General features: G+C 40.2%; 1 protein-coding gene across 3 annotated transcripts in view; it reads right to left on the bottom strand.

The window, feature by feature from the left end:
* The window catches only part of LOC310643888 (zinc metalloproteinase-disintegrin-like daborhagin-K), a 129,108-nt gene that overhangs the window by 79,552 nt on the left and 21,800 nt on the right, over window positions 1-27,756 (bottom strand). Inside the window, exons 12-16 of one of the 3 annotated variants that reach the window (XM_083368553.1) lie at window positions 25,931-26,108; window positions 24,462-24,551; window positions 23,205-23,400; window positions 18,286-18,388; window positions 12,398-12,506 (exon numbers count right to left, since the gene is read on the bottom strand). The exons of 1 other annotated variant lie outside the window; for it this stretch is intronic. In XM_083368553.1, coding sequence (XP_083224679.1) covers window positions 12,398-12,506; window positions 18,286-18,388; window positions 23,205-23,400; window positions 24,462-24,551; window positions 25,931-26,108 — 676 coding nt within the window. The remainder of the gene's footprint in view (window positions 1-12,397; window positions 12,507-18,285; window positions 18,389-23,204; window positions 23,401-24,461; window positions 24,552-25,930; window positions 26,109-27,756) is intronic. One more of the 3 variants, XM_083368552.1, reaches the window with a different exon arrangement.

The following is a 27,756-nucleotide window of genomic DNA, read 5'->3' as shown; positions in this document are numbered from 1 at the left end:
TTGATTTTCTCTGAATTTTTTTCTAAACTCTCAACATCTTTTTTGTGATAGGGTGACCAAAATTGGCTGCAGTATTCCAAGTATGGTCTTACTGGATTTTTATAAAGCGGTATTAATATACAACTCAGGATTGTATTAGCTTTTTTGGTTGCTCCTGCACACTGCTGGCTCATAGTGAAGTGATCATCAACTAGGAGTACAACTAGGCCCATTGTTCAAGTTTGTCAAGAACTTTTTGGATCCTGAGGTTTTTTTTCTGGGGTGTTGGCTACTATTGCTGCCATCTGTAAATTTGATGAGTTCCCCTTCAATTCACTTATCTTAGTAATTTATGAAGATACTGAAGAGTACTGGACCTAAGACGGAACCTTGTGGTACCCCACTGCTTACTTCTATCCATGTGGATGTAGTGTCATTGAGGACTACTCATTGAGTATGGTTTGTTAGCCAGCTACAGATCCATCTGGTGGATATGTTGACTATAACATCTTTTCCTAGCTTACCAAGGAGTAGGTTGTGGTCTACCTTGTCAAATGCCTTACTGAAATCTAAGTATACTACGTCCACTGCATTTCGCTGGTCTACTAGTTTAGTGACTTTATCGAAGAATGATCCGTTTTTAACAAATCCATGCTGGCTACTAGTTATGACTTTGTTTGCTTCTAATTGTTCACAGATTTCTTTTTTGATTATCTTTTCTAGGATCTGTGGTCATGTGGCCAGCATGACTATATATACACAGATAGAAAACAAATAACTAGCATATACTTAAGGGTGCAGTTGAAATTCATGCTCACTAGATGTCAGTGTTGCTACACATATAAAGATCTTTTAAAAAAACAAATCTTTTTTAAAAAATCAAAATGTTTAAAATTGATGTCTTTTAATGCCCTCTGAATTTTTAATTAAAATGCAAACATTAGGAAAACAAATAGCGTCTTTTAAAAAGCACAAAAATATAGGAATCTGCAATCAGGGAATTTCCACCTTTTTGAATCCAGAGAATCTTTATTGGCAGTCAGCATTTAGAATTGTCGCAGAATCATAGGTCTGGAAGGGACCTTGGAGGTCTTCTAGTCCAACCCTCTAGCCAAGGTGGGAGATCTTATACCATTCTGGACAAACCAATGCCTTGAAAAGCTCCAATGATGGAGCAGCCACAGCTTCTGGGATCAAGCCATCCCACCGATTAATGGTCCTCACTCTCTGTGGAGATTCTCAATCATTCAGGTCATGGCTGCCCCAAAAGTGCTGTTCAAAAGGCAACTGGACTTTCTTGGTGGTTGTTGTTTTTTCTGAATATTTAAGGTAGAAATCGTAAAATTGAAGTTGTAATGTATTGGGCCTTGTTTTGCTGAGTGTACCACGTGGGGTTTGAATGCTGGAAGGTTGCTTAAGCAAGGAGCTGGCTAACGGCTCCCAGCTCCTCAGACAACCCGTCTCCAGCGCTGCCATTGGTTGCCTCTAGGGTGGCAATAGGTTGCTTTAAACCTTTTGGCCGCCACCTAGAGGCCAGGCCAGGGTATAAATAAATGCAATCGCAGCCCTGTTTCCCAGTTTGGTTCCTGCAAGCAATAAAGAATGTTCCTGACTGAACTCACTCGCCTCGTTTCGGTGGACTTTCTACCTGTTGAATACAACAATAGATGGATTCTCTCATCTGTAATATTTGTTTGTTTAATACAGTAGTTTTGTCAAATAAGGTTGGGAAAGCTTATAACTATTTGTAGACCCATTACGTAAGAGAAAAAGAACCTACTGGTTTTTTTTCAATGTTTCAGCATCCAGCCAGGGTGGGCTCTTTTTGTTCCATGTCAGACATGAATGAAGGAGAACATACGTGTCCCAGGAAAATGTTGCAGGATCCAATCTGGGTCAGTCAGCAGGACCAGGTTTTGTTTCCTGACCTTTTGGACTCGTGCTGGACACAGAGACGGACTGAGGAAGGGCTCCAGCATGAGACTGGAAGCTTGGAAGACAAAACTTCCGGTCCTGACGACCGACCCAGATTGAATCCTGCAATGTTAGATATATTCAACATTTAGGTTCCCCCACCTTTTTTTACCCATAAAAAAACCTCTTTATTTTTCTTTTTTTTCATTCTTAGTGTTGGCGTTCATTTTTCTGTTTCCCTGTTTTTATTTTATTCTTGTTAACCAATGAAAACAAATATTTTTTTTAAAAAAGAAAATGTTTTGCTTCTTATTGTCCACGCTGCTAACACTGAATGTTATTGCTTGACAAGAGATGAAGAAGTAGCCATTTCATATGTTAAACTTGTGTATTGCTTTAAGAGATTGAGTTAAGTTTGGGAGGGGGGAAGAGAAGGATTGTACCGTCAAGGCCATCTGAAATTAAAGAAGATAAGAACTTGGCAGGTTTTCTAATGGAAGGGAAACTGATTCTTTAAATTAATTGGAAAATATGATTAATGACAATTAGAAAGGTGGAGAATTCTGTTTTAATATATTGTGTAAGGGGCGGAGATTTCAGATTCCAGCTTCCTTCGAGCAAGCATTTGCCGGTTTATTAGTCTAAATAAAGGACTTTTAAGGTAAACAATGCCTCAGAGTCACTTGAAAAGCCGATACGTCAGAAACCTGACACTTAACCAAGAAGCTTCTTCATTTCTTCACTTGACTAAGAAGTATAAGATTTTTAAAGAAAAAACCAAGAAGGTCCTTCTGCCTTTTGAAAAGCACCTTTGGAATCGTATTGCAATATGTGGTTTATTTATTGTTAGGGGCTCCTTCTGAGACAAAATAGTATATTTTGAATTTTCTGGATGACTGTGAATAAGTTCCTTTAATGCCAGTAGATAATTCACCTGATGGTTTACCTCAGGATTTCATGCAAGCTCTTAGTGCGGATTACTCCAGCAAACCATATTTGAAAGATGAGCCTTTACAAAATGATGTATTGTGATATTTTCCCCCTCTTTCTGAGGTAACTTCCTCCTTCTTGTTCGCTCCGTGACTGATCTCCTCCATAACCGGCAGACAAACATGCAGACACTGTGAGTAATTACCGTCTTTTGATCTTGGGAATACTGGCCAAATATCTCTTAACACACCACAACTGCTCTGGTCTACTCTGCATACAAATAAAAGTATTTCTAGATGATAAAAGGTGTTTCCACGAGTTCTGCTATCTGGAAAGAGCTGTTAACAGTGATAGCATTTGCTTATACAGACCAAGCGCAGAGGTCTTAACAAGGAAATCAATCACAATACATCAGCTAGATTCAGAATAGGGAGAGGAAGCATTGACTTCAAAAACACCAGCTCAAGCCACAATATCCCATAACTGGCAGCAGCCATTTTAAATACACTTATAGCATTGTTGGCTTATGTTGGGAGAATGGAATGGCTTTGCCAGTTTGGGCTAGGACATCTATTAAGGGGATCAAACCCTCCCAGGGTAAATTACCAAAGACATTATTTGAAATGATGGACAATTTAACGCTAGTAAATTCATGAAGGAAATTGTAAAGGACTGTAACAAGAAATTACATGACTATTTTGATAATAATCTAGGGAACGGGACAGACCTAACTGTCTGGAAGGGTAGTAAGGCAGTTAAGAGGGTTTATTTTTTGCAATATAATCAGTTAGAGAATAAAAAATCTCTGGAAAAGACCCAAAAGATATTCAGTCTAAGCAGAAAGAAAGACATTGAATTGCAAAAGTCACCTATGGACATGTAAGAAAAATAAAATTAGGCAAAGCCCCTGGGCCAGATGGACTTACAAGTCAATATTATAAATGTTTTGTAAATGAATGTCTGCAACTATTAAAAAATGCAATGAATGTTATATTACAAGGGGGAAAAATACCCCCAATCTGGACAGAAGCTATGTTGCTTCCAAAGCAGGGTCAGGGTGCTATGATGATAAAGAACTACAGAACAAACTCTTATTAAATGGAGATTCACTGCAATTTTTGCAGAAAGACTAAAAAACATTGTACAGGTATATATATATATATATTCATGACGATCAAGCTGTCTTTCTACTTAAAAGACACTTAAGGAATAAATAAGGTGAATATGGTTTTGAATATTATTGAGTATTTATAATATCATAACTTTTATATTCTTAGATGCTGAGAAGGCTTTTGACAACTTAAATTGTGTCTTTATGTTTAAAGTCCTGTAAGAAAGAGCCTTGGTGGAGCAGTGGGCTAATGCCTCCTTAAGTAACACCAGGTTACTTAAGGTTCAAGTCCCACCAGCCTCAAGGTTGACTCACCCTCCCATCCTTCTGAGGTAGGTAAAATGAGGACCCAGATTGTTGGGGGCAATAAGCTGACTTTGTAAAAATGCCGCTTGGGGGGGGAAGCGAAAGACCTAATAAGCAGGCATATACATAGAATGAAGGCTACTGCTAAGCACATTGATTTGTGCTTTTTAGGTTGTAAGCCACCCTGAGTCTTCGGAGAAGGGCGGGATATAAACAGGATTAAAAAAAGAAGAAGAAAGAAATGGATTTTAGTGGGAACTTTATTCAAGGGGTCAAAGCTGATTATACATCACAATAAGCAAAAATTGTTATTAATGATGATCTAACTAATTTATGTGAAATTCAAAAGGGTAAAAGACAAGGATGTCCATTGTCTCCACTGCTGTTTATCCTGCTGTTGGAAGCTCTGAATAGAGATATTAGGCAAGATGGGAAAATGTTAAGAAGGAATTTTAAAAACTGAGGGCCTTTGGTGATGATTTGGTGATATTTCTGCAGGACCCAAAACATAAAATAGAATATTTGATGAGGAAACTAAATGAGTTTGGGTCTTTGGCTAGTTTTAAAATAAACAAGCAGAAAACATCAGTGCTGATTAAGATTATGACCTCACAGGATGGTGATATACTAACAGAAAAGTTTGGGTTTAGGTTTGAGAAAAAGGTGAAATATTTGGGGGTAATGTTAACAAACTCAGACACAAAATTGTTCAAAAATAATTATGTGGCTTTCTGGAATGCTATTAAAAGAGTTGTACTAAGATGGGATAAATTTCTTTTATCATTATTGGGTGGAATTTCTGTAATTAAGATGAATGATTTATCAAAGATGCTTTTCCTGTTTAAAACATTACCAATACTGCCACTGATATTCTGTTTAAACCAGACATGTCAAACACAAGGCCCGGGGGCCGGATTCGGCCCACAAAGTGGTTTCATGTGGCCTATGAAACCATCTTGGAAACAGTGAGGGAATGGCCCCCACTGCCTTGGCCCTGGCCCAGAGACCCTCCTCCTGCCAGAGACCCTCAGATCTGTCCCACTCCTGCCCAGGCCCCCATAGGCACCCTTGATGTGAATGATGTAGAGCTGGCCATGCCCACCCAGTAGGCCACGCCCACCCTGGCCATACCCACCCGGCCCCCTGAGGGAAACTGCAATGCTGATGCGGCCCTCAATGAAATTGAGTTTGACACCCCTGGTTTAAACAATGGCAGAGGGATATTTCAAAATTTACATGGCAAGGGAAAAACCTGAGAATTAGGTATGAATTATTGCAAAGAAAGAGGGGGTTTACCTGAAATTGTACTTTGATGCTTGTTGTTTGGTTTGGCTAAGAGAATGGGTGAACCTTCAGAATAAGAGGTTACTGGACCTAGAAGGCCATGAATTGAGGTATAGCTGGCACAGTTACTTGTGGTGTGGTCTCTTCTCTTCTCTTCTCTTCTCTTCTCTTCTCTTCTCTTCTCTTCTCTTCTCTTCTCTTCTCTTCTCTTCTCTTCTCTTCTCTTCTCTTCTCTTCTCTTCCCTTCCCTTCCCTTCCCTTCCCTTCCCTTCCCTTCCCTTCCCTTCCCTTCCCTACATTAGCCTTTTTCACAGCTGCAGCTCACAGTTGGCTCATTCTTCAGTGGTGGTTCTCAATCACAGTTACTCCTGTTGAGCCAGGTACCACCTAGTCAATATTTGTGTATTTGTTTTTTCTTGCCTATGAGTAAACCCATATTTTTCTGACCACTGAATTACATTTTTTTTGGATAGGGAACAGTGTTCATGTCTTTCACGGTCATTCTGAGTCTTGAGCTTATCTCCTAAAGTGGTGGCTATTCCCCCCATCTTGGGATTGTCTGCATGTAGATGTAGTTCCATTGAGAACTATCTGCTGAGTGTGGTTGGTGAGTCAGTTGTGAATCCATCTGGTGGTGGTACTGATTATCCCACATTGTTCATTCTTACCAAGAGGTAGGCTGTGGACTGCTTTGTCAAATGCCATAGTGAAGTCTACTAAAACTATGTCCACAGTGTTTCTGTTATCCACTGTTTTAGTCATTTTGTCAAAGAGAGTAATAAGGAATGATGTTTTTGAAAAACCCAGGGTGGCTTCTCTTTATTCAGAAAGGAATTAATAGCTGATGAGCTGGTCAGCTGTACTGGACTTAATTCTTACTGAATTCATTCCACAGATGGAATGATAGAGGGAATTGAAGTTGAGGAACCTCGGTAGAAAGTGACCATGTGATCTTGGAATTCAACACAATGCAGGGACAATTAATTAAACAAAGCCATTGAATTCAAGGCACAGAAGGGTTTTCTCTTGCCACTATACACAAGAATCTGGTCAATTAATGGTCAGTGCTGAACTGGCACTAGATAAGGGTCAATGGAATTCATGGAGGGCTGGAACTGGGTCTCCTGTGGCAATGGAGTGACTCCAACCTGATGTCACATTCATTTCCATCCTCCAGCTTTGTCTGTTCTTCTCCTATATCTATATGATATATGGCCAAATGTTTTGTTCTTGATTTCTGGTTTTTATTTATATTTTCTCTCCATATTTATTAGTCTTTTTTTATAAATAAGTCAAGGTAGTGCACATGCCTAATATTGTTTCCTAGTCCTATTTTCCCCAACAAGAACCCTATGAGATCAGTTGGGCTAAGAAAGAAGCCCAGAGTTAACCAATTGGCTTTCATGTCCAAGAAAGGCTCAAACTCTCCTGATTTCTAGACCAGCATCTTAACCACTACACCAAATTGTCTCTTTATGACTCCATTTGTTATTCATTTTGCTACTGAATCTCTCCCCCAGGGAGGGTTAATAAAAAAGTGTCAAGATGGGGCCACAAACCCTCCTCTCTTTCATATTGGCAGGTCAAATATGTGCATCTTTGACTGCCAATAATTCTAATGTTGCATAAGCACCATGTGACCCTTTACAGCTTTGAAAGATAAAATCAAAACAAGCAGAGAAAACAAAGAAATAGATCAGGAAAGAAAATGGTTCTTTTCTCCATTCTCCTTGGCACTGATCTTTTCATTTTTTTTAATCTCATTTTGTCTGTTACTTTCAATCAAATGCTGGCAAGACACAAGGTAAAACAACTGTGAAAGAATTATTATGCATAACCTTTTGGCAACCAGATATTATTAGTGTTATTAAGGTTAATCTTTTTAGGATGTGGGCTTTGCTATTGTAAAACAATTGTATTACAGTGCTGATACTACTGCTGTTTTTAAGCAACTGTTGCTCATGAATATCGTGGGGTCCTTTTGTCTTGCACACATTTCATTACCAAACTAGGTAATATCATCAATATTTGCTCTCTATTTATATACAAGCGGCTTTCCTTATTGTTGTCAGTGGGAATCTTTGTAGTCCCAAGGTCTTTCCCACATACCATTACTCTTTCTGATTCAAAGATACTAGATACTGGAAATGCCACTACTTATTTTCTTCCATCTTACCCTGCCTGTCATCAGAACAATGTGCGTAAAAGTACATCTGGCAAAAAAATGCAAGTTTACTCTCTTTACATTGGCAAAATCCACATAATTAGTGAGCTTCATTTAGTTGTATTGTTCCCAAAATCTTCTGGCCAAATGTGAGATGAAGAACTATCAAAGAAACTTACCAATGCATTAAAAAAATGTAAATGTTTCCCCTGCCAGTTGTGTCTGACTCTAGGCGGCGTTGTTCATGTCTGATTCACAGCTGAAGAGCTTCTTGGCCAGAATTACTATATGCAGATAGAAAAAAAAAAGTCTAGATTAGAATGTGTTTAAGGGTGCAGTTGAGACTCACACAGAGTAGAAATATTCAGTCAGGGAATTTCCACCTTTTTGAATCCAGAGAATCTTTATTGGCAGTCAGGATTTAGAATTGTCACAGAATCATAGGTCTGGAAGGGACCTTGGAGGTCTTTTACTCCGGGAGAACTTATACCATTCTGGACAAACAATTGCCTTGAAAAGCTCCAGTGATGGAGCAGCCACAGCTTCTGGGGTCAAGCCATCCCACCGATTAATGGTCCTCACTCTCTGTGGAGATTCTCAATCATCCAGGTCATGGCTGGCCCAAAGATGCTGTTCAAAAGGCAACTGGACTTTCTTGGTTGTTGTTTTTTTCTGAATATTTAAGATAGAGATATTAAATCTGAAGGGTTTTTTTAAGGACAAAGTAATTGAAAAGCAATTTGGGACGTTATCACTTTATAAGGTGACTGCTGTGAACACTGTACTTGCTAAGCCGTGTGCTGACTGTGGAAGAATGGATCTTGAACTTGTCTGAACTAGCAGAGATGGCAAAACCAACTGCTTTGATCAGACAATGGACTAGAAGGTTTATAAGAGACTGGAAGCCATCGGTGGACTTTCTACCTGTTGAATACAACAGTAGATGGTTTCTCTCATCTGGATTATTTTTTTGTTTAATATAGTGGTTTTGTCAAATAAGGTTGGGAAACCTTATAACTATTTGTAGACCTGTTACGTAAGAGAAGGAGAACCTACAGGTTTTTTCAATGTTTCAGCATCCAGCCAGGGTGGGCTTTTTTTGTTCCATGTCAGACATGAATGAAGGAGAACATACGTGTCCCAGGATAATGTTGCAGGATCCAATCTGGGTCAGTCAGCAGGACCAGTTTTTGTTTCCTGACCTTTCGGACTCATGATGGACACAGAGACGGACTCTGAGGATGGGCTCCAGCATGAGACTGGAAGCTTGGAAGACAAAACTTCCGGTCCTGATGACTGACCCAGATTGAATCCTCCAATGTTAGATATATTCAGCAGTTAGGTCCCCCCAGCTTTTTTTTGGTACATTCTCCTTGGCAGTGATCTCCTTTTAATCTCCTTTAATCTCATTTTGTCTGTTCCTTTCAATCAGATGCTGGCAAAAGACATAAGGCAAAACAACTGCTAAAGTATTATTATGCTTACCCTTTTGGCAATCATTTATTATTATTGTTATTAAGGGTTTTTGGTTTTTTTAGGATACAGGCTTTGCTACTGTAAAGCTGTTGTATTACAGTGCTGATACTACTGCTGTTTTTAAGCAACTGTTGCTCATGAATACTTTGGGGTACTTTTGTCTTGCAGACATTTCATTACCAAACTAGGAAATATTGTCAATGCTGGAAGTGAATGGGATTTGCTTTCTATTTTTAGACAAGATGCTTTCCCAATTGGTGTGGATGGGAGTCTTCTTTGTAGTCCCTTGATAAGTTCCTTGATTGGGGTATTGTTTACTACTTGATGGTTGGTGTTGGTGTTTGCTGATCTGGTAGTTGATTGCTGGTGAGGAAATATTTCCCACAAATAAATTGCTGTTTCTGATTCAAAGGATACTAGATGTTGGAAATGCCACTCCTTCCTATTTTTATGGATCTTATCCTGTCTTTCATCAGAACAAACTGTGTAAAATAAGGTCTGGCAACAGAAATACAAAGTTTCCTGTCTTTACATTGGCAAAACGCACATAACTAGTGAGTTTCATTTAGTTGTACTGCCCCCAAAATCTTCCGGCCAAATGTGAGATAAAGAACTATCAAACAATCTTACCGATGCATTAAAAAATTTAATGTTTCCCCTGCCAGTTATGTCTGACTCTAGGGGACGATGTTCACAGCTGAAGATCTTCTGGGGTAATGTGGTCAATTTCTGCCTTTTTGAATCCGGAGAATCTTTACTACCACTCAGCATTTAGAATTGTCATGAATCACAGGTCTGCACAGGATCTTGGAGGTCTTCTAGTCCAACCCTCTGGCCAAGGTGGGAGAACTTATACCATTCTGGACAAACAAATGGCTTGAAAAGCTCCAGTGATGGAGCAGCCACAGCTTCTGGGGTCAAGGCATCCCACAGATTAATGGTCTTTACTCTCTGTGGAGATTCTCAATCATTCAGGTAATGGCTGCCCTAAAGGTACTGTTCAAAAGGCAACTGGACTTTCTTGGTTGTTGTTGTTGCTGTTTTCTGAATATTTAAGATAGAGATATTAAATCTAAAGGTTTTTTTTAGGTATTAGGGACAAACCAATTGAAAAGCAATTTGGGACGTTATCACTTTATAAGGTGACTGCTGTGAACACTGTACTTGCTAAGCCGTGTGCTGACTGTGGAAGAATGGATCTTGAACTTGTCTGAACTAGCAGAGATGGCAAAACCAATTGCTTTGATCAGACAATGGACTAGAAGGTTTATAAGAGGCTGGAAGCCATTGGTGGACTTTCTACCTGTTGAATACAACAATAGATGGATTCTCTCTTCTGGAATATTTGTTTGTTTAATATAGTAGTTTTGTCAAATAACGTTGGGAAACCTTATAACTATTTGTAGACCCGTTACGTAAGAGAAGGAGAACCTACAGGTTTTTTCAATTTTTCAGCATCCAGCCGGGGTGGGCTCTTTTTGTTCCGTGTCAGACATGAATGAAGGAGAACATACGTGTCCCAGGATAATGTTGTAGGATCCAATCTGGGTCAGTCAGCAGGACCAGTTTTTGTTTCCTGACCTTTCGGACTCATGATGGACACAGAGACGGACTCTGAGGACGGGCTCCAGCATGAGACTGGAAGCTTGGAAGACGAAGCTTCTGGTCCTGATGACTGACCCAGATTGAATCCTGCGATGTTAGATATATTCAGCAGTTAGGTCCTCCCACCTTTTCTTTTGTACTCATAAAAGGGAAAAAAACCTTCTTTTTTCCTTTTTCTTCACTCTTAGTGTTGGTGTTCATTTTTTCAGTTTCTCTGTTTTTATTTTATTCTTGTTGACAAATGAAAATAAATATCTTTTAAAAAAGAAAAGCTGTTTTGCTTCTTATCCAAGAAGCTTCTTCAGTTCTTAACTTGGATGAGAAGTGAAAGATGTTCAAGGAAATAAAACCAAGAAGGTCCTTGTGCCTTTTGAAAAGCCCCTTTGGAACTGTGTTGCAATATGTGGATGATTTATTGTTAGGGGCTCCTTCTGAGACAAAATATTATATTTTGAATTTTCTGGAATGATTGTGAATACGTTTCTTTACTGCCAGTAGATAATTCCCTTGATGGTTTACCTCAGGATTGCATGCAAGGTCTTGATGCGGTTTACTCCAGCAAATAAGATTTGAAAAATGACCCTTTACACAATGCAGAATGAGAATAGTTAATTTATTGATTGAAGCAGCTACATCTTGGAAACCCAGTGTGAAATTGTGAGAGAGGAAGCATTGACTTCGAATATGCCAGCTCAAAAGGCAGAACTTGCTGCATTAAATGTGCTTTACAATTGGCAAACGATAAAATGGCCATTTTGTTTATTTATTTATTTTGACAGCAAATAAGCCTTTGGTGTTATACACACCCATGGAGCTTTGTGGCAGGAAAAAGGTTTGATTACAACAAAATGTAAACAGATTAAATATGGAAAAGAAATATTGCAGAATTTAAATGCCATCTGCAAGCTAAGGGTGATTTACTAGCAGGATGCAGGCAGATGGATCTCTTTGGACTAGAGGGGAGCCAAACTTTCTGGAAGAAGGATCTCCAAAATCAAATCTGAGAGAAACCAGAGGTTGATTAGTAGGCTGTATTCACATCAACACACTTCCGGTTCATGCAGACCTGAAAGTCAAAGCAAGAAATGATCAATGGAATAAAACAGCACTTTCCAAACTAACCCAAACTTCTTGCAGGTTCATTATTGTATAAAAATCAAGGGGAAATGATTATTGTTCGTTTAATGTAGGCTTTGGGATTGCTTCAGCCTTTCTAAGTGGCTTCATTGTTAGGTCACAATCAGCTCTGCCCTGATTTTCTCATTTCTCTCTTCCACCTTCCCTATGGAGACACCTAGAAGTTTAGAGAAAGGACTGACTCTTGACAGTCTGTCCGGAAGATGCTGCGAGGGAGAAGCACAAGGCTCTGAGAACCATGTGTTTTGTTCTTGCAAGAAAGAAACAGCCCTGGACATCCACCTCGTTTGTCCTGGTGGTTGTTTGAAGAAAAAACAAAGTAACAACAACCAAAATAAGGATAGTTGGATACTTGTTCTTCTATGTATATTCACTGTAGTGTAAAAAATCTAGACCAGCTTTCAGCATTGATCAATTGCAAAAATATGTTAGTGATCACCCCATGTAAATAGTCTTTAGAGCACACAGATTAGAGGTGAATATTTGCTAACCTTGTTATCTCCACATTTTGTTCCAGGATCAACCATTCCGTTATCTCCATAAACAGGTTTGCACATATTTGGAACAATTTCACAGTAAAGCCTGCCACACTTTACATCCCTGAAAAGGAAATGGTGAATTCATATTAATTAACAAGAATGGAGGCTGGTTCCTTTGCTTATTTGCAAGCATTTTGTTTGCTTGTTTGTTTCCATTCCCCCCATCTCTTGTGTGACTTAAAATACAATAAAAAGTTGGAAATTGCTAAAAACAATTAGAATAAAAGTTAAAAAAATTAAAAAGCAAGATGAAGGGCAGTCTGGGGCTGAGAATAGCTTCTCTACCCAGTCAGTTTTCCCCAGCATAGCAGATCCCATGCTGAGGACCCAAGTAGAGCCAGGTTTATAGGCATTGCCAGGAAGCCAGAATTCTGGGGGCAGAATTCCTCACCTCTGATAAGAAAATATTGCCAAAGGGGGGGGGGCACAGCAGAAAAGGCTTTTCTCTTGCACCTCTCCACCCAAAAGTCTTTGGTTGACAGAATCTGAAGTAGGCCCTTTCCACAGAAGCACTGGGGCAGTTTAGTCCTAATAAGGTAAAGCAGTTCCACTGATATCCTGGACCCATGGCATAAACGGCTTTAAAGGTCATGACCAACTCCTTGAATTTGTGAAGAGCACACTGGCAACCTGTGTAGCTTGTGTAACAATGGTGTCACATATCATATGCCATGTCAGGGGCCTCCAGGACTCTCAGCGTCATTGCCTTCTGTACCAGTTGTAGCTTCCAAATGCTCTTCAAGGGTTGAGTCAGGATTCTTATCTTAAGAGCAAAGAATGCATCTGTTATCCACCTGGAAAATTCCTAAAGTAGATTTTAGGAGGCTTGGGTTTTCCACATCTCTGGGTTAAAATTCTCATAATTTCTGATCAGTGGATGACAGGGGATGATGGGAGTTGAAATCTAAAGATTGGGGCAACTGCACTAAAAATTGGAGAGGGAGATTGCCCTGAAAAATGGCTATTATTCCATTTCAATTTAATAAAAATATTAGAGTAAAGAGGAATGAAGATTGAACTTCCCTTGTTTTAATAGGAAACAGTAGAACGGGGTCTGTGTGTTTGTGTAAGAGCTACAAGCAGAGTTTGGATTTACATACATCACTAAAAGATAATGTGGCTCATTGTTTAGTTTGGGTTCAAGATGTGGTGCAAATTTAGCCATTGTGGTTTCTAAATCATGTTTTCTAATTCCTAAACTCAGCCAAGCAGGGTTTATTCAGTAATATGCAGCGTAAACAAGCTAGGTAATGTCCTCCCAAAGATAAAGGCTGATTATAGTGTAGTCCTTGACTTATGACCACACATGGCTGAAGAATTTCCATTTCTAAACAAGGTTGTTGGTAAGTGAGCTACTTCCAATTTTATGACCTTTTTGCCATGGTTGTTAAGTAAATCACTACAACTGTTAAATAAATCACATGGTTGTTAAGCAAATCTGAATGTCTATGGAGATTCTCAGGCATCCAGGCCATAGTTATCCCAAAGATGCTTTTTCACAAAGCAACTGGACTTCCTTGCTTTTTCTTGAAAATGTTTTGCTTCTCATCCAAGAAGCTTCTTCAACTCTGACTCGATGGCAGGGAGTTTGGGATGCAGACAACACAGACTCATCCCCAACAGCCTGCACCTGTGTTCAACAGTGAAGGGACACAGGGCAGAAAACATCCTGCAGAAAACACAGCTCCAACTTCTAAATGAAAGAATAAGAGAGACTAATTTTACAATTGAGGTTTTGAAAGAAAGAGTGGAACGCTAGCTCCAAAATCTGAAATCTCTTCTACCAACAGAAGTATTAGATCAGGTCATTGAATTTACAAAGAAAGCACAACTAGCACAACACAACAAGAGCAAAGAGTGACAAAAGGGCAAATTTTCCACCCTACAACTTTGGCAGGAAAAAACACACAAAACAGACAAACCAAGCCACTGAGACATTGAGATGTCTCAGAAAACTGCCCAATGGGTGAAAAATCTGTCTGACAGATTGCTTACCCAAAGAGAAAATAATCTTGTAGTCAAAGGACTGAATTTTGCAGTAACACCAGAACATCTACCAGTTGTATATCTCTTCCCAGTCACAGAATCAGCCATCAGGAACAATAAACTGGCAGACCAGAGGCAGAACAATTAAGGATGAAGGTATCTATATCAAGCCACTGGGTGAGATCATTCGTGGTTTTGCGGTCGAGTATCATCAATATGCTGATTATACCCAGCTTTTCATCTCCACCCCAAACCACCCCAGTGATGCCCTCAATGTGATGTCCCGTTGCCTGGAGGCGGTTCGGGTCTGGATGGGGAGGAACAGGCTTCAGCTCAATCCCGACAAGACTGAGTGGTTGTACGTGCCGGCATCTCGGGAAATTCAGGTTATTCCATCTTTAACCATGGGGGGTGAGGTATTACCCCCCCCCCCGTAGATAGGGCTCGCAATTTGGGTGTCCTCCTGGATTCACAGCTCTCCTTGGAAGATCATATTGGAGCTGTGACTAGGGGGGCCTTTGCCCAGGTTCGCCTGGTGCTCCAGTTGCGACCCTATCTGAACCGGGATGCCTTGCGTATAGTCACTCATGCGCTCGTGACCTCTCGTTTAGACTACTGCAATGCTCTGTACATGGGGCTGCCCTTGAGGACCACTCAGAGGCTTCAGCTGGTGCAGAATGCGGCCGCGCAAGTTGTGTTGGGGGTCTCCCAATACTCCCATGTAAAACCTCTACTCCGTGAGCTGCATTGGCTTCTAGTTGCCCTCCAGGTGAGATTCAAGGTGCTGGTGATGACCAATAAAGCCCTAAATGGCATGGGTCCAGATTACTAACAGGAGCACTTGCTGCCGGCATCAAGTTCCCTTCGTCCAGTGCGCTCCTGGTTCTCTCCTTGACTAGTTTCCATCTGTTGCTTCTTGTCCTGCTTTCACGTGCTTTGGAGAATAGCTTGGCTTCCTCTTCTTTGTGGTGGCCCCTGAGATATTGAAACACTGCTATCATGTCACCCCTCACCCTTCTCTTCATTAAACTACACATGTCCAATTCCAGCAACCGTTCCCTATATGTTTTAGCCTCCAGTCCCCCAATCATCTTTGTTGCTCTTCTCTGTACTCTTTCTAGAGTCTTGACATCTTTTTTACATCGTGGTGACCAAAACTGGATGCAATATTCCAGGTGTGGCCTTACCAAGGCATTGTAAAGTGGTATTAGTACTTCACGTGATCTTGATTCTATTCCTCTGTTAATGCAGCCTAGCACTGTGTTGGCTTTTTTGGCAGCTGCAGCACACTGCTGGCTCATATTTAAGTGATTGTCCACTAAGACTCCGAGATCCCTCTCACAGTTACTACTATTGAGGAAGGTACAACCTATACTATTCCTGTGCATTTGATTTTTCCTGCCTAAATGCAGAACCTTACTTTTTTCACCATTGAATTTCATTTTGTTAGATAGTGCCCAGTGTTCGAGTCTGTCCAGATCCTCCTGTATCTTAAGCCTATCTTCTGGAGTATTGGCTATTCCTGCCAGCTTGGTGTCATCTGCAAATTTGATGAGTTCCCCATCTATCCCCTCATCCAAATCGTTGATGAAGATGTTGAAGAGCACTGGGCCCAGAACAGAGCCCTGGGCCACCCCACTACACACTTCCTTCCATGTAGATGCAGTTCCATTGAGGACCACATGCTGAGTACGGCCTGTCAGCCAGCTAGGAATCCATCTGGTGGTGATGCTATCTAACCCACATTTTTCTATCTTATCAAGTAGTAGGTTGTGATCTACTTTATCAAATGCCTTACTGAAATCCAAGTAAATTAAATCTACAGCATTCCTCGGGTCCACTAGTTTTGTCACTTGGTCAAAGAATGCAATAAGGTTTGTCTGGCACGATCTGTTTTTGACAAACCCATGTTGGCTTTTAGTGATAACTTTGTTCTCATCAAGGTGTTCACTGATTTGTTGTTTGATTATCTTTTCCAGAATCTTCCCAGGTATTGAGGTCAGGCTGATAGGTCTGTAGTTTCCTGGATCTGTTTTTTTCCCCTTTTTTGAAGATGGGAACTACATCAGCTCTCTTCCAGTCCTCTGGTAGTTCCCCAGTGCTCCAGGATCTTTGAAAAATATAGTTCAGTGGTTCTGAGATCACGTCTGCCAGTTCCTTGAGAACCTTGGTCTGTAATCCATCTGGTCCTGGTGATTTGAACTCATCTAGGCTGGACAGGTGCTCACTTACCATTTTCTTGCCTATCTTAACTTGCGTTTCTATTCTGTTTTTTATGGCACTGGTTTGGGTAGGTTGGACTGTTTTTTTCCCTTTGTGTAAAGACAGATGCAAAAAACAAGTTAAATAGTTCTGCTTTCTCCCTGTTGCTTGTCACCTTCTTGCCACTTTCCCCCACTAATGGACCAATCATTTCCTTAACCTTTTTCTTGTTTTTTATATGTTGAAATAAGCATTTTTTGTTATTTTTGACTTTGGTTGCAGGCCTTAGTTCATTTTGAGCCTTAGCTTCCCTCACTTCATCTTTTCAGGCACGGGCTGTTTGATGATATTCTGCCTTAGTTATGTGCCCCTCTTTCCACTTCCTATACTTGTCCCTTTTATCTTTCAGTTTATCAGAGAGTTCTTTATGCAGCCATGCTGGTTTCCTTTGAAAGCTGTTATTTTTCTTCTTTGTTGGTATTGTGCTAGACTGGGCCTTTATTATCTCACTTTTCAAAATTTCCCAAGCTTCTTGAGTTGTTTTCCCCTTTAGGATTCTCATCCATGGAATTCTTCCCATGGTCTCTCTAAGTTTATTGAAATTAGCTCTTTTAAAGTCCAAGACTCTAGTTTGTCTGTATTCTATTGCTTGTGCTTCCATAATGTTGAATTCCAATATTGCATGATCACTTCTCCCCAAGGTTCCTGTGGCTTTGACACTTTCTATCATTTCATCTCTGTTAGTGAGAATTAAATCCAATATGGCTAATCCCCTAGTTCCCTTCTCTACTTTTTGGGAGAGAAAGTTGTCTGCTAGGTTTGTCAGGAATCTGTTAGATCTTCCACTTGGTGCAGAATTTGTCTCCCAGTTGATATCAGGGTAATTAAAGACCCCCATTACTATTGTGATGTGCTTCCTACATACCTTAGTTAACTGACTAGCAAAAAGTTCATCTATTTCCTCTGTTTGGTTGGGCGGCCTAGTTTAGTCTATTTCTTTTAAATAATTTAAATCCCTCTAGCTGCGTGTTCCATTTGTGGGTTTCGTCCCACCATGCTTCTGTAATGGCAACAATATCATATCATATGTATTATATCATATTATATGTATGCGCAATACTAGATGGGGGAATTATGACAAAGGGATTTGGGGTCATTTAAAAATTTGGAAATGAAAAATATTAAATGTTTAATTTAAATATCAATGCAAAATTAAAGCTGGGAAAATTTGTAAGATTATTGATGGTCCAAAAGATGGAATGTCAAAATAAATAAGACATATAAAATTATTAAGTAGCTGACAGATAGAATATTTACTAATTTAAACAAGAGACAATATGTATTAAGGGAAAGAAGAGAGGAAATATTGGCTGCAATAGATGGAGATTTGTATTAATAATATTTGTATGTAATGGAATTATTGTAACTCAGTCACCACATTGCTTTTCAAAGATATAATTATAATACTGGAAAATTAATAAAAAGGTTTTTTTTAAAAAAAGGAAAATTAGCCATGCAGAAATTAACTCACATTTCTGTTGTTTTAGCCAGGTGATAGAATCAAGTTCCAACAGATGTGGACATAAAAATATTTCTTATATTATCCTTATTTTATATCATCATCATAGCAGGAAATAATTTAGATTGCTTACTCTGGTGCACAGGGTATCGGTACACCATTTTCCTTTCTGCAGTAGTAAATATCTTGACCAATTTTGTTCCACTGAAAACATCTATCTGGACCCACAGCTGCATCTGCAAGAGAAAGTGAGGAACCTGAGCGTGTATCATGCCAGCAGGGTGAAGAATGGCTTCAGCAGTGTTGGCAACCCCTGGGGGTGCAAGATGATATTCCAGGGCAGGCAAAAACTTGGCTTTTCAAAATTATAGTTATAAGCATAATTCCTTGCCATTATTTCGAACTTTTGTAAGGGGTGTGAGAATATATCAAAAGGGTTCTAGGGGTGCAGGATATAGAAAAGGTTGGGAACCACTGACTTAAGAAATCTCAGAGTAAATATTATTTCCTTATCTATTGTTTTGTAATCCATTATTTATCTAATCCTCAGTAGGCTTGAATCATCCTCTATCTGACACAGTGCTACACTAAACTTGCTCATTTCATTTTGTGGACATAAAAGCTGAAGCCTTATGCAAGTTGCATAAGACCCCACAGTAAATCAATGGCTGGAGGGGAATCTGAGTGCAGCTTCATTCCTCTGGGTGCTGATCCTCCATTTTCCAAGTTTAACACTATTGTAGATACATTCCTCTGCTGGAATGCAGTGAGGAGGGGGATCCCCAGGTGGGAGGGGGTGCAGTCCAGATGAACAAGAGGCAATTCAGCCCCCATGTTACATGTGAGAGAAAGAGGGTGAAGACAGCTCCTCACTAATTATCCATAGAGTGTGTTGTAGGTGCAGGTAGTAGAGTCCTTAGTCCAGCAAGATTTTGTCTACAGCAGTGAAAAAAGAAAGAACTCAGCTTGGAAGAACCATCCTGTGTCATCCTTGGTTTGAGGCCTGACAATTCCTGGGCATAAGCCTTTCTGAATACAGCTGGATTACTTGCAAAAGATTGAGCTATTTCCATTATTTGGAATGTTCAATCATTTTATGCTATTTAAGTGACCAAAATAAAGATTTCTTTGTTTAAACTAAGTGTTTCCATTTTAAAAGCAATGGAAATAATCCAGCAAGTCTCCATTTATTTAATAATCCAATTGATAGATTGATCATGCAAGTGAAACAATGTTCTGATTTGCAGTTCGGATTCCAAATCATGATCACATGCCATCTGACCCCTCATGAACAATGTAGACAAGGGGATAGAAGGGCAACCCATCAAATTTACAGACAACACCAAGGTGGCGGGAATAGCCATCCCTCCAGAAGATAGGCTTAGGATCCAGGAGGATCTTGAGAGACTTCAACAGTTGACCCTATCTAACAAAATAAACGCCTTCATGGATTACTGCCTTGTCGTGGCGAAGGGGCTTGCGTAATTCAATGAAGCTATGAGCTATGCCGTGCAGGTCCTCCCAAGACAGAGAGGTCATAGCAGAGAGTTCTGACAAAACGTGATCCACTGGAGAAGGAAATGGCAACCCACTCCAGTATCTTTGCCACGAAAACCCTATGGACAGTAACAAAAGGCAAAATGATATGACGCTGGAAGATGAGCCCCTCAGGTCAGAAGGCGTCCAATATGCTACTGGGGAAGAGCAGAGGGCTAGTACTAGTAGTGCCAGAAAGAATGAAGCGACTGGGCCAAAGCCGAAAGGGCGCTCAGCTGTGGATGTGTCTGATGGTGAAAGGAAAGTCCAATGCTGTAAAGATTTTTTCTCCATAGGAACCTGGAATGTAAGATCCATGAATCAAGGAAAGCTGGACGTGTTCAAAAAAGAGATGACAAGATTGAACATCAACATCTTAAGTATCAGCAAATTTAAATGGACAGGAATGGGTGAATTTAATTCAGATGACCATCAGGTATACTACTGCGAGCAAGAATCCCTCAGAAGAAATGGAGTAGCCTTCATAGTCAATAAAAGAATACGAAAAACAATACTGGGATACAATCCTCAAAATGACAGAATGATCTCAGTTTGAATCCAAGGCAAACCATTCAATAGCACAGTAGTCCAAGTTTATGCCCCAACCACCAGTGCTGAAGAGGATGAAATTGACCGGTTCTATGAAGCCCTACAGCACCTTATAGAACTAACACCCAAAAATGATGTTCTTATCATCATGGGGGATTGGAATGCTAAAGTAGGAAGCCAAAAGATAACCGGAATAACAGGCAAGTTTGGCCTTGGAGTACAAAATGAAGCAGGGCAGAGGCTGATAGAATTTTGTCAAGAGAATACAATGGTCATAGCAAACACTCTTTTCCAACAACCCAAGAGATGGCTCTACACATGGACATCACCAGACGGTCAACACAGAAATCAGATTGACTATATGCTCTGCAGCCAAAGATGGAGAAGCTCTATACCAGGGGTGTCAAACTCAATTTCATTGAGGGCCGCATCAGCATTGTGGTTGCCCTCAGGGGGCCGGGTGGGTATGGCCAGGGTGGGCGTGGCCTACTGGGTGGGTGTGGCCAGTTCTACATCGTTCGCATCAAGGGTGCCTATGGGGGCCTGGGCAGGAGTGGGACAGATCTGAGGGTCTCTGGCAGAAGGAGGGTCTCTGGGCCAGGGCCAAGGCAGTGGGGGCCGTTCCCTCACTGTTTCCAGGATGGCTTCGCGGGCCACATGAAACCACTTTGCGGGCCGGATCCGGCCCCCGGGCCTTGTGTTTGACATGTCTGCTCTATACAGTCAGTAAAAACAAGACCAGGAGCTGACTGTGGCTCAGACCATGAGCTTCTCATTGCAAAGTTTAGGCTTAAATTGAAGAAAGTAGGGAAAAGCACTAGGCCACTCAGGTATGAATTAAATCATATCCCTGTTGAATATACAGTAGAGGTGACAATTTATTTTCTTTAATCCCATTTATATCCCGCCCTTCTCCGAAGACTCAGGGCGGCTTACAATTTTAAGCACAAACCAATGTGGTTAGCAATAGCCTTCATTCCATGTATATGCCTGCTTATTAGGGCTTTCGCACCCCCCCCAAGCGGCATTATTACAAAGTCAGCTTATTGCCCCCAACAATCTGGGTCCTCATTTTACCTACCTTGGAAGGATGGAAGGCTGAGTCAACCTTGAGCCTGGTGGGATGCGAACCTGCACTAATTGCAGGCAGCTGGTGTTACTTAAGGAGGCATTAGCCTACTGCTCCACCAAGGCTCTTTTTAAGGAATTAGATCTGATAGACAGAGTGCCTGAAGAACTATGGACAGAAGTTTGCAACATTGTACAACAGGTAGCAACCAAAACCATCCCAAAGAAAAAGAAATGCAAGAAAGCAAAATGGCTGTCTGATGAAGCTTTGCAAATAGCTGAGGAAAGGAGGGAAGCGAAAGGCAAGGGAGAAAAAGAAAGATATGCCCAATTGAATGCAGAATTCCAGAGAATAGCTAGAAGAGATACAAATGCCTTCTTAAATGAACAGTGCAAAGAAATAGAAGAAAACAATAGAATAGGGAAGACCGGAGATCTCTTCAAGAAAATTGGAGAGATGAAGGGAACGTTTAATGCAAAAATGGGCATGATAAAGGACCAAAATGGCAGGGACCTAACAGAGGCAGAAGAGATAAAGAGAAGATCATGTGAAGTGTTATTAGCACTTTATAAAGCTTTGGTAACACCACACTTGGAATATATCATTCCAGTTTTGTTTGCAACAATATAAAAAGGATGTTGAAATTCCAGAAAGAACACAGAGAAAAACAGCAAATATGATTAGGGGATTAGAGACTAAAACACAGAAAGAACAGTGGCACAAATTGGATATGTCTAATTTAATGAAAGGAAAGACTAGAGGTGATATGACAGCAGTGTTCCAATATTTGAGGGACCGCCACAAAGATGAGGGGGTCAAGTTATTTTCCAAACACCTGAAAGGAGAACAAGACCAATGGATGGAAACTAATCAAGGAGAGAACCAACCTAAAAACAAGGAGAAATTTCATATTGGAACAATTAATCAATGGAATGGCTTGCCTTTGGAAGTTGGGGTGCTCCAACACTGGAAGTTTTAAAGAAGAGATTGGAAATTGTATACAGTTTCCTCCTTGAGCAGGGGGTTCAGCTGCCAGAAGATGTGCAACGCTCCTTCCAACTGAGTTATTCTGTTAATTCTGACTCTCTTGATTAGTGACTGGAAACCTGTATTTGGGCTTTCTACATGCAAATCCTCACTGCTCCACTGATCTATGGCCAAGATAAATCTCCCTCTTTGCTGAAAACTATCTACTTTATATGGAAAAGGGAACTTATTTTCAGTTGCCTTTTTCAACATAAAACCATTCTGAAAATTCTGTGAATCGTCTGAAAGTCAGGAGTGATCAGTGACAAGAATCACATCCCTCAACATCTGTCTCTTCAATTATTATGCCAAATGCAAAGAAACTTTCAATTTTGGGGTTTGAATATTCTTAGCACACAGTCCCATAATCAATTTACATTATCTCTCATTGAGATTGTCTCAGATCTTTGTCCAATTTGGGAATGTATCCACAACCCACAAAAGCATCCTTCCCCCAAAGTCCGACTTTCCAGATTTTTGGTCTGCAACTGCCATCATCTTTGACCTTTGGCCGAGTTCTCTAGGGATGACTGGAGCTTTAAACTCAAAGATCTGGAGGGCTGGGCTCTAAAGCCTTCCAAGAAAGAACTTCTTCTTGAAAAAAATATTCCAGCTGGACAAGACCTTCAGAAGTTGTGTGTGCTCCAACACTGGAGACTTTTTAAACAAGAGATTGGAAATGTTATATGGCTTCCTGCTTGAGCAGGGAGTTGGACTAGTAGACCTCCAAGGCTCCTTCCAACTGTGTTACAGAACAGAAATGTAATGTTGATTTACTATGGATACAAAGGGTAAAGATCTCTTTCATTAATGGCAATGACTGACTTAATTTTTTATAACACTACTATTCTGAAATGCTAAAGTTGCCTTACCTGGACCAAAGAGAGTATAACATTGATTCTGCATTGTGGGGCATCTCCCATTGTAGCAGTAACCATGGTTCTGTAGGCATGGTTGTCCATTCCCATGGAAGCGATCTATAGGACAGTCAGCATATTTGCCAGTGCAGTATTCAGGCAAGTCACACTCACTTCTTGTTGCCCGGCATTCTGTTCCTGCTCTCTTAAACTGTGGGTGAGAATCAAAAATACTCCAGCTATCACTCTTCAGCAGCAGAGATCAAAGAGTCAAACCATGATTCACAACACATTTCAAAACCTCCCCTTCATCTGTCTTGAGGATCACCAAGCAAGGCATCCCTGCCCTATAAGAATTGTGTGTGGTGCCTAGAAGTCCCAGTCTGTCTTATTTGCTATGGGGAAATGATTGCAATGAAAGGTTCAATTCCTGAAACACAAGTTCTACATGTTGGCTGACCATAAAGTGAAAATCAATTGGGCTGCCATGAAAAAGCAACAAAAAGTGAATTGCTGAACTTCTCCTGATATATTTTTATTTCTTTACATGGAAAGAAGCATTCATCGAATTTTCTGTCACATGCTGAAAAACACGTGGCTCCCTTCTCTTGTTGTGAATCTAGGATTGTGATGGAAATATGGCAATAACAAATCTTTTGGGCCACTCTGGTCAAAAAGTTCATTACAGAGTCAACTGGGATCTCACATAGAAAGAAGGAATGAGGAACTTGCACCTCTCTTTTCATGGTCCTGCAGCATCTCCAGAATGTGCAACCAAAACATCTGAATTTAGAGCTTTACAGAGCAGGAAGAGAACTTAATGGGGTAAAAAGGCAACTTTACTCCCAGAAGTCTCCTGCACCAATTTCCATCCTAAAAGTCTCAGAGAGAAAAATGTCACAGCATTACTAGGGACCTCTTAGAACCTTCCAGAAAGTCAGGAAGCTGAGTTAGGGCACCAATCTCAAACATTGCTCACCCTTATTTAAACTTAGTTTCCATGCAATCTCAGTCAAAGAAAAAATATATTATTTTCACAGACATGATTTAACATGCCGAAAGAGTGCATTTGAGATCGAGACAAGACTGAAATGTTATTAAATTATCCTCCCTAAGGAAATCTTCATAAGATTCAAATAAACTGGAAGAAGGGATAGAAATAAGGTTAAAATGTTTTGATCATAGTACACAGCCAAGAGATATTACATTTCTATATAGCTAGAATGGAGCAGGGTAAAATCTCTCCTGGTGTTAAAAATAAACAAGCCTTACTCTGCATTGCTCACAACACTCTCCAGATTCACACTGTACCCACGAGCGTAGTTTACACGATGTAGCATCACAGCATGGATTTTGACAATTCTGAAAACCAAAACATATCACATGATATCATAGAATTTTCTGACTGATCTTTTTTTATTGGTCTATTTTAAAGAGGGAAGCTGCCAATGAAAAATACATTTCTGCAATGTGTTCCCTCTTATGGGTTCATGCTAGCAAATGAAGAAACTGTTTGTTATTGCAAACATATAATGGCATATCTCTGTGAAAGAGCCTTATCTGATATTTCCTATGTGAAAAGAATAAAACAAATAAAAATATCCTCATCTCCTAATTGTGAAGCCCACATAACCTTCCTTTCTAATTCATGAGGGATTTTCTACTCATCATGCCAGTCTTTGAGGTAGTCCAGAGAAGAAGCAACAACCATGAGTATGAACACTACCTTGATTTTAAGGTTACAGTAGCAGAATCTTTCAATACTGAAAGTCCATTTCTACCACCTCATCTTTACGGACCAAGAGAATGGGTGGGAGGTGTCCCTCTTGAGATTTTTGCCATGCCCCATTGCTTCTGCAGCCTAATCTACTTCTTATATGACCATTGACTGTGTCAGAATCCATTTATATCCCATTCCTAAAGCCCTATCTGTATACCCCCAAATCTCACCCCTCACTGGATTCTGCCATTCCCAAGGAGGAGGAGAGAAGATGTTAATTGGCCATCCCTATCCTTTAGATGCAAGGTTGTTTATTCAGCCTGCCTGGAGGCCGTCATCAAAAACCAGGGAAAGAACCTTTGAACTGAGAAGAACAAAGAAAGGGGGGGAGAGAGAGATTCTGGTTTGTATCTCTGATTGGAATCTGAAGGGGAGGAAGTAAATGTCGTAAAGGCATGGAAGATCCCTTTTCCCATGGAAGGTTTTGACACCTGAACCTTAATTGATCTGGGATTGACCAAATGGATTGAGGGGAGGGGTTTTTACTCGGGGACACTTTAAAAGTATCAATCTGCAACACAGTTTCCAGATCCTGTCTAGATTTTCCACTGACAATCATGTTTTAGTAAAAGTTCCTGCTTGGACAATCCTGTCTCCAAGAGTTCTTCTTTCCTAAGACGTGAATTGGGGTGGGTCCTGACAAACTGGATGTTTCCTCCTTCTTTTGTCTCTTAAGGACATTCTCAGACCATTACAGGTCTCTTTAACAATATAAAAAGAACACTAAATTACTTTTCTTATAAAAATATTATTGGGATCAGAGCTGCTTTCTCTCTTATGGGAGAAAGCCGCTCAAGAAAATTGTGCGACTGATAATGTGGCCATAAAGGACACAATCCTATGCCATTCACAAACTAACCTCTTGGATGGCTTAAACCACTTAGAAAGCCACATGATTTTTCAAGGGTTCCCATTTTTGAGAAAATTCTGCATGTTCTTATTAATTAAACAAAAGACTTACCGCAGGAGAGCCACAGTCGCATTCTTCTCCCTTCTCCAAAAGTTCATTTCCACAAACTGGAGGTGAAACAATATCTGTTCTCGAGGGTCTGATGAGAGTGCAATCTGGTTTAAAATTAGTAAGAAACTTCTGATAATAGTCCCGACTACAATCGCTGAAATATTTGGCAGGTGGTTCGCTGTAGAGATGAACCAAAATAAGACCATGACATCATTCATATTTGGACTAGGAACAGAATTCATTGCAAAAACAGATGAGATGGAAAAGGGATGGCTAAGGAAGAAATATAGTGTGTATTTTCCCTCTAAAGCTACCAAAATATCTAAGACAACTCTTTGTACCCCTTGATCTTACTCCCATATTATGCTCTCTCAGTTTTAATTCCACTAACTTTCCTTTCTTTCATAACAAAATACATTTGCAATGAGAACTCCATGTGATATTAGTTAATAGAGTTGTGTCTTGTGTTTGAGTGGGATGCCTTTTTTTTCATTTTTAGTCAGCCTCTCTGTGGAAGGAAAATAATATAATTGAAGGGAAAACAGTGGAATTTTGATTCAGTTTTTTTTCTTTTGGAGGGATAGGACCGTTTATAACAATGAAGAGAGAGCTAAATATGCTAACTCTCTATTGGCCTTAAAGTATTTGTTGTTGATTTCTTTTGTTGAAAAGGTTATAATATCAGCAACTGTCCTCTGAAGCTGAATACTTAAACAGATGCAAAACATGGCATCCTAAGCCCAGCAAAGCACCTTCCTAATGTTAATTCAAATCATTAGGAATATAATTATTGTCCCTCAAGTTAGGAGGTGGAAACAAAAACACAAAGAGAATTGGATGGTGGTCATTAAACAGACTATATGGTCTTCTTCCAAAGTCAAAGTTGCAGCAGACCCCTTTGGTGGGGTTAATTAAGCAAAATTGTTTTATAAGCAAAGTCTTCTGTACAAAACACCACAAAGTGTCTAGAAGTATTAAAGAGTAATCACGATGCCCAGAAATCCTTCATGAAGGACAGGAAAGGCTATGTGACATTCTCCACATTTCTTGACTTCCTTGCTATTTCATGAAATAGGAGGCAATGAAGTCCTTGGGCTTTAGGAGAAGAAACCAGAAATTGATCCAAAGGTGGGATGCTCACTGAGCCTACACAAAACGCTTACACAAAAGTTATGGGGAGTTTTGCAAAAAACAATTTCTGAGAAGATTTTGTTTCCTTTTTCCTTTTCTTCTTCCTTCCTGATGAAGTAAGGCCTAAACTTCCACCCGGAAGAAAATATTGGTAGTCCTTGACTTGCTGTGACAACTGGGACCAGAATTTCCATTGCTCAGGAAACCAGTTGTTAAGTGAGTTGTGCTCAGTTTTACAACCAGTTTTGCCACTTTGTTAAGTGAATCACACAGTCATTAAGGGACCCAGCTTGCTCCACTGGCTTTGCATATGGGAAGACAGTTGGGAAAGTCACAAATGAGGATCCCATGAATGCAGGATGCTGCAAGTGTCATAAATACACGAGGGTGTCGCCAAATGCCCAAATTTTGATTCTGTGAGTGAAGGGAGGCTTCAATAGCTGTAATTGCGAGGACTGGTCATAAGTCACTGTTCTCAGTGCTATTGTAACTTTGAATGTTGCTAAACAAATGGTTGTAAGTCAATGACTTCCTGCACGTTGCTACCTGTTGATTTCAGAAGACTGCAATATATGACAGAGATGTCACATATTCTACCGTGATGAAAGGGTGAGGCAGGAAATCCCCAAGGATGCTAATTTATCGTTTTCTTCCTGGTGTTGCCAGATTCAGAATAATATTTTTTTTTCTATTCT

This window comes from Vipera ursinii, assembly GCF_947247035.1.
Source record: "Vipera ursinii genome assembly, chromosome: 8".
Taxonomy (NCBI): domain Eukaryota; kingdom Metazoa; phylum Chordata; class Lepidosauria; order Squamata; family Viperidae; genus Vipera; species Vipera ursinii.
Note: the sequence above shows the minus strand (reverse complement) of the source record. Positions and strands in the feature narration are given on the sequence as shown.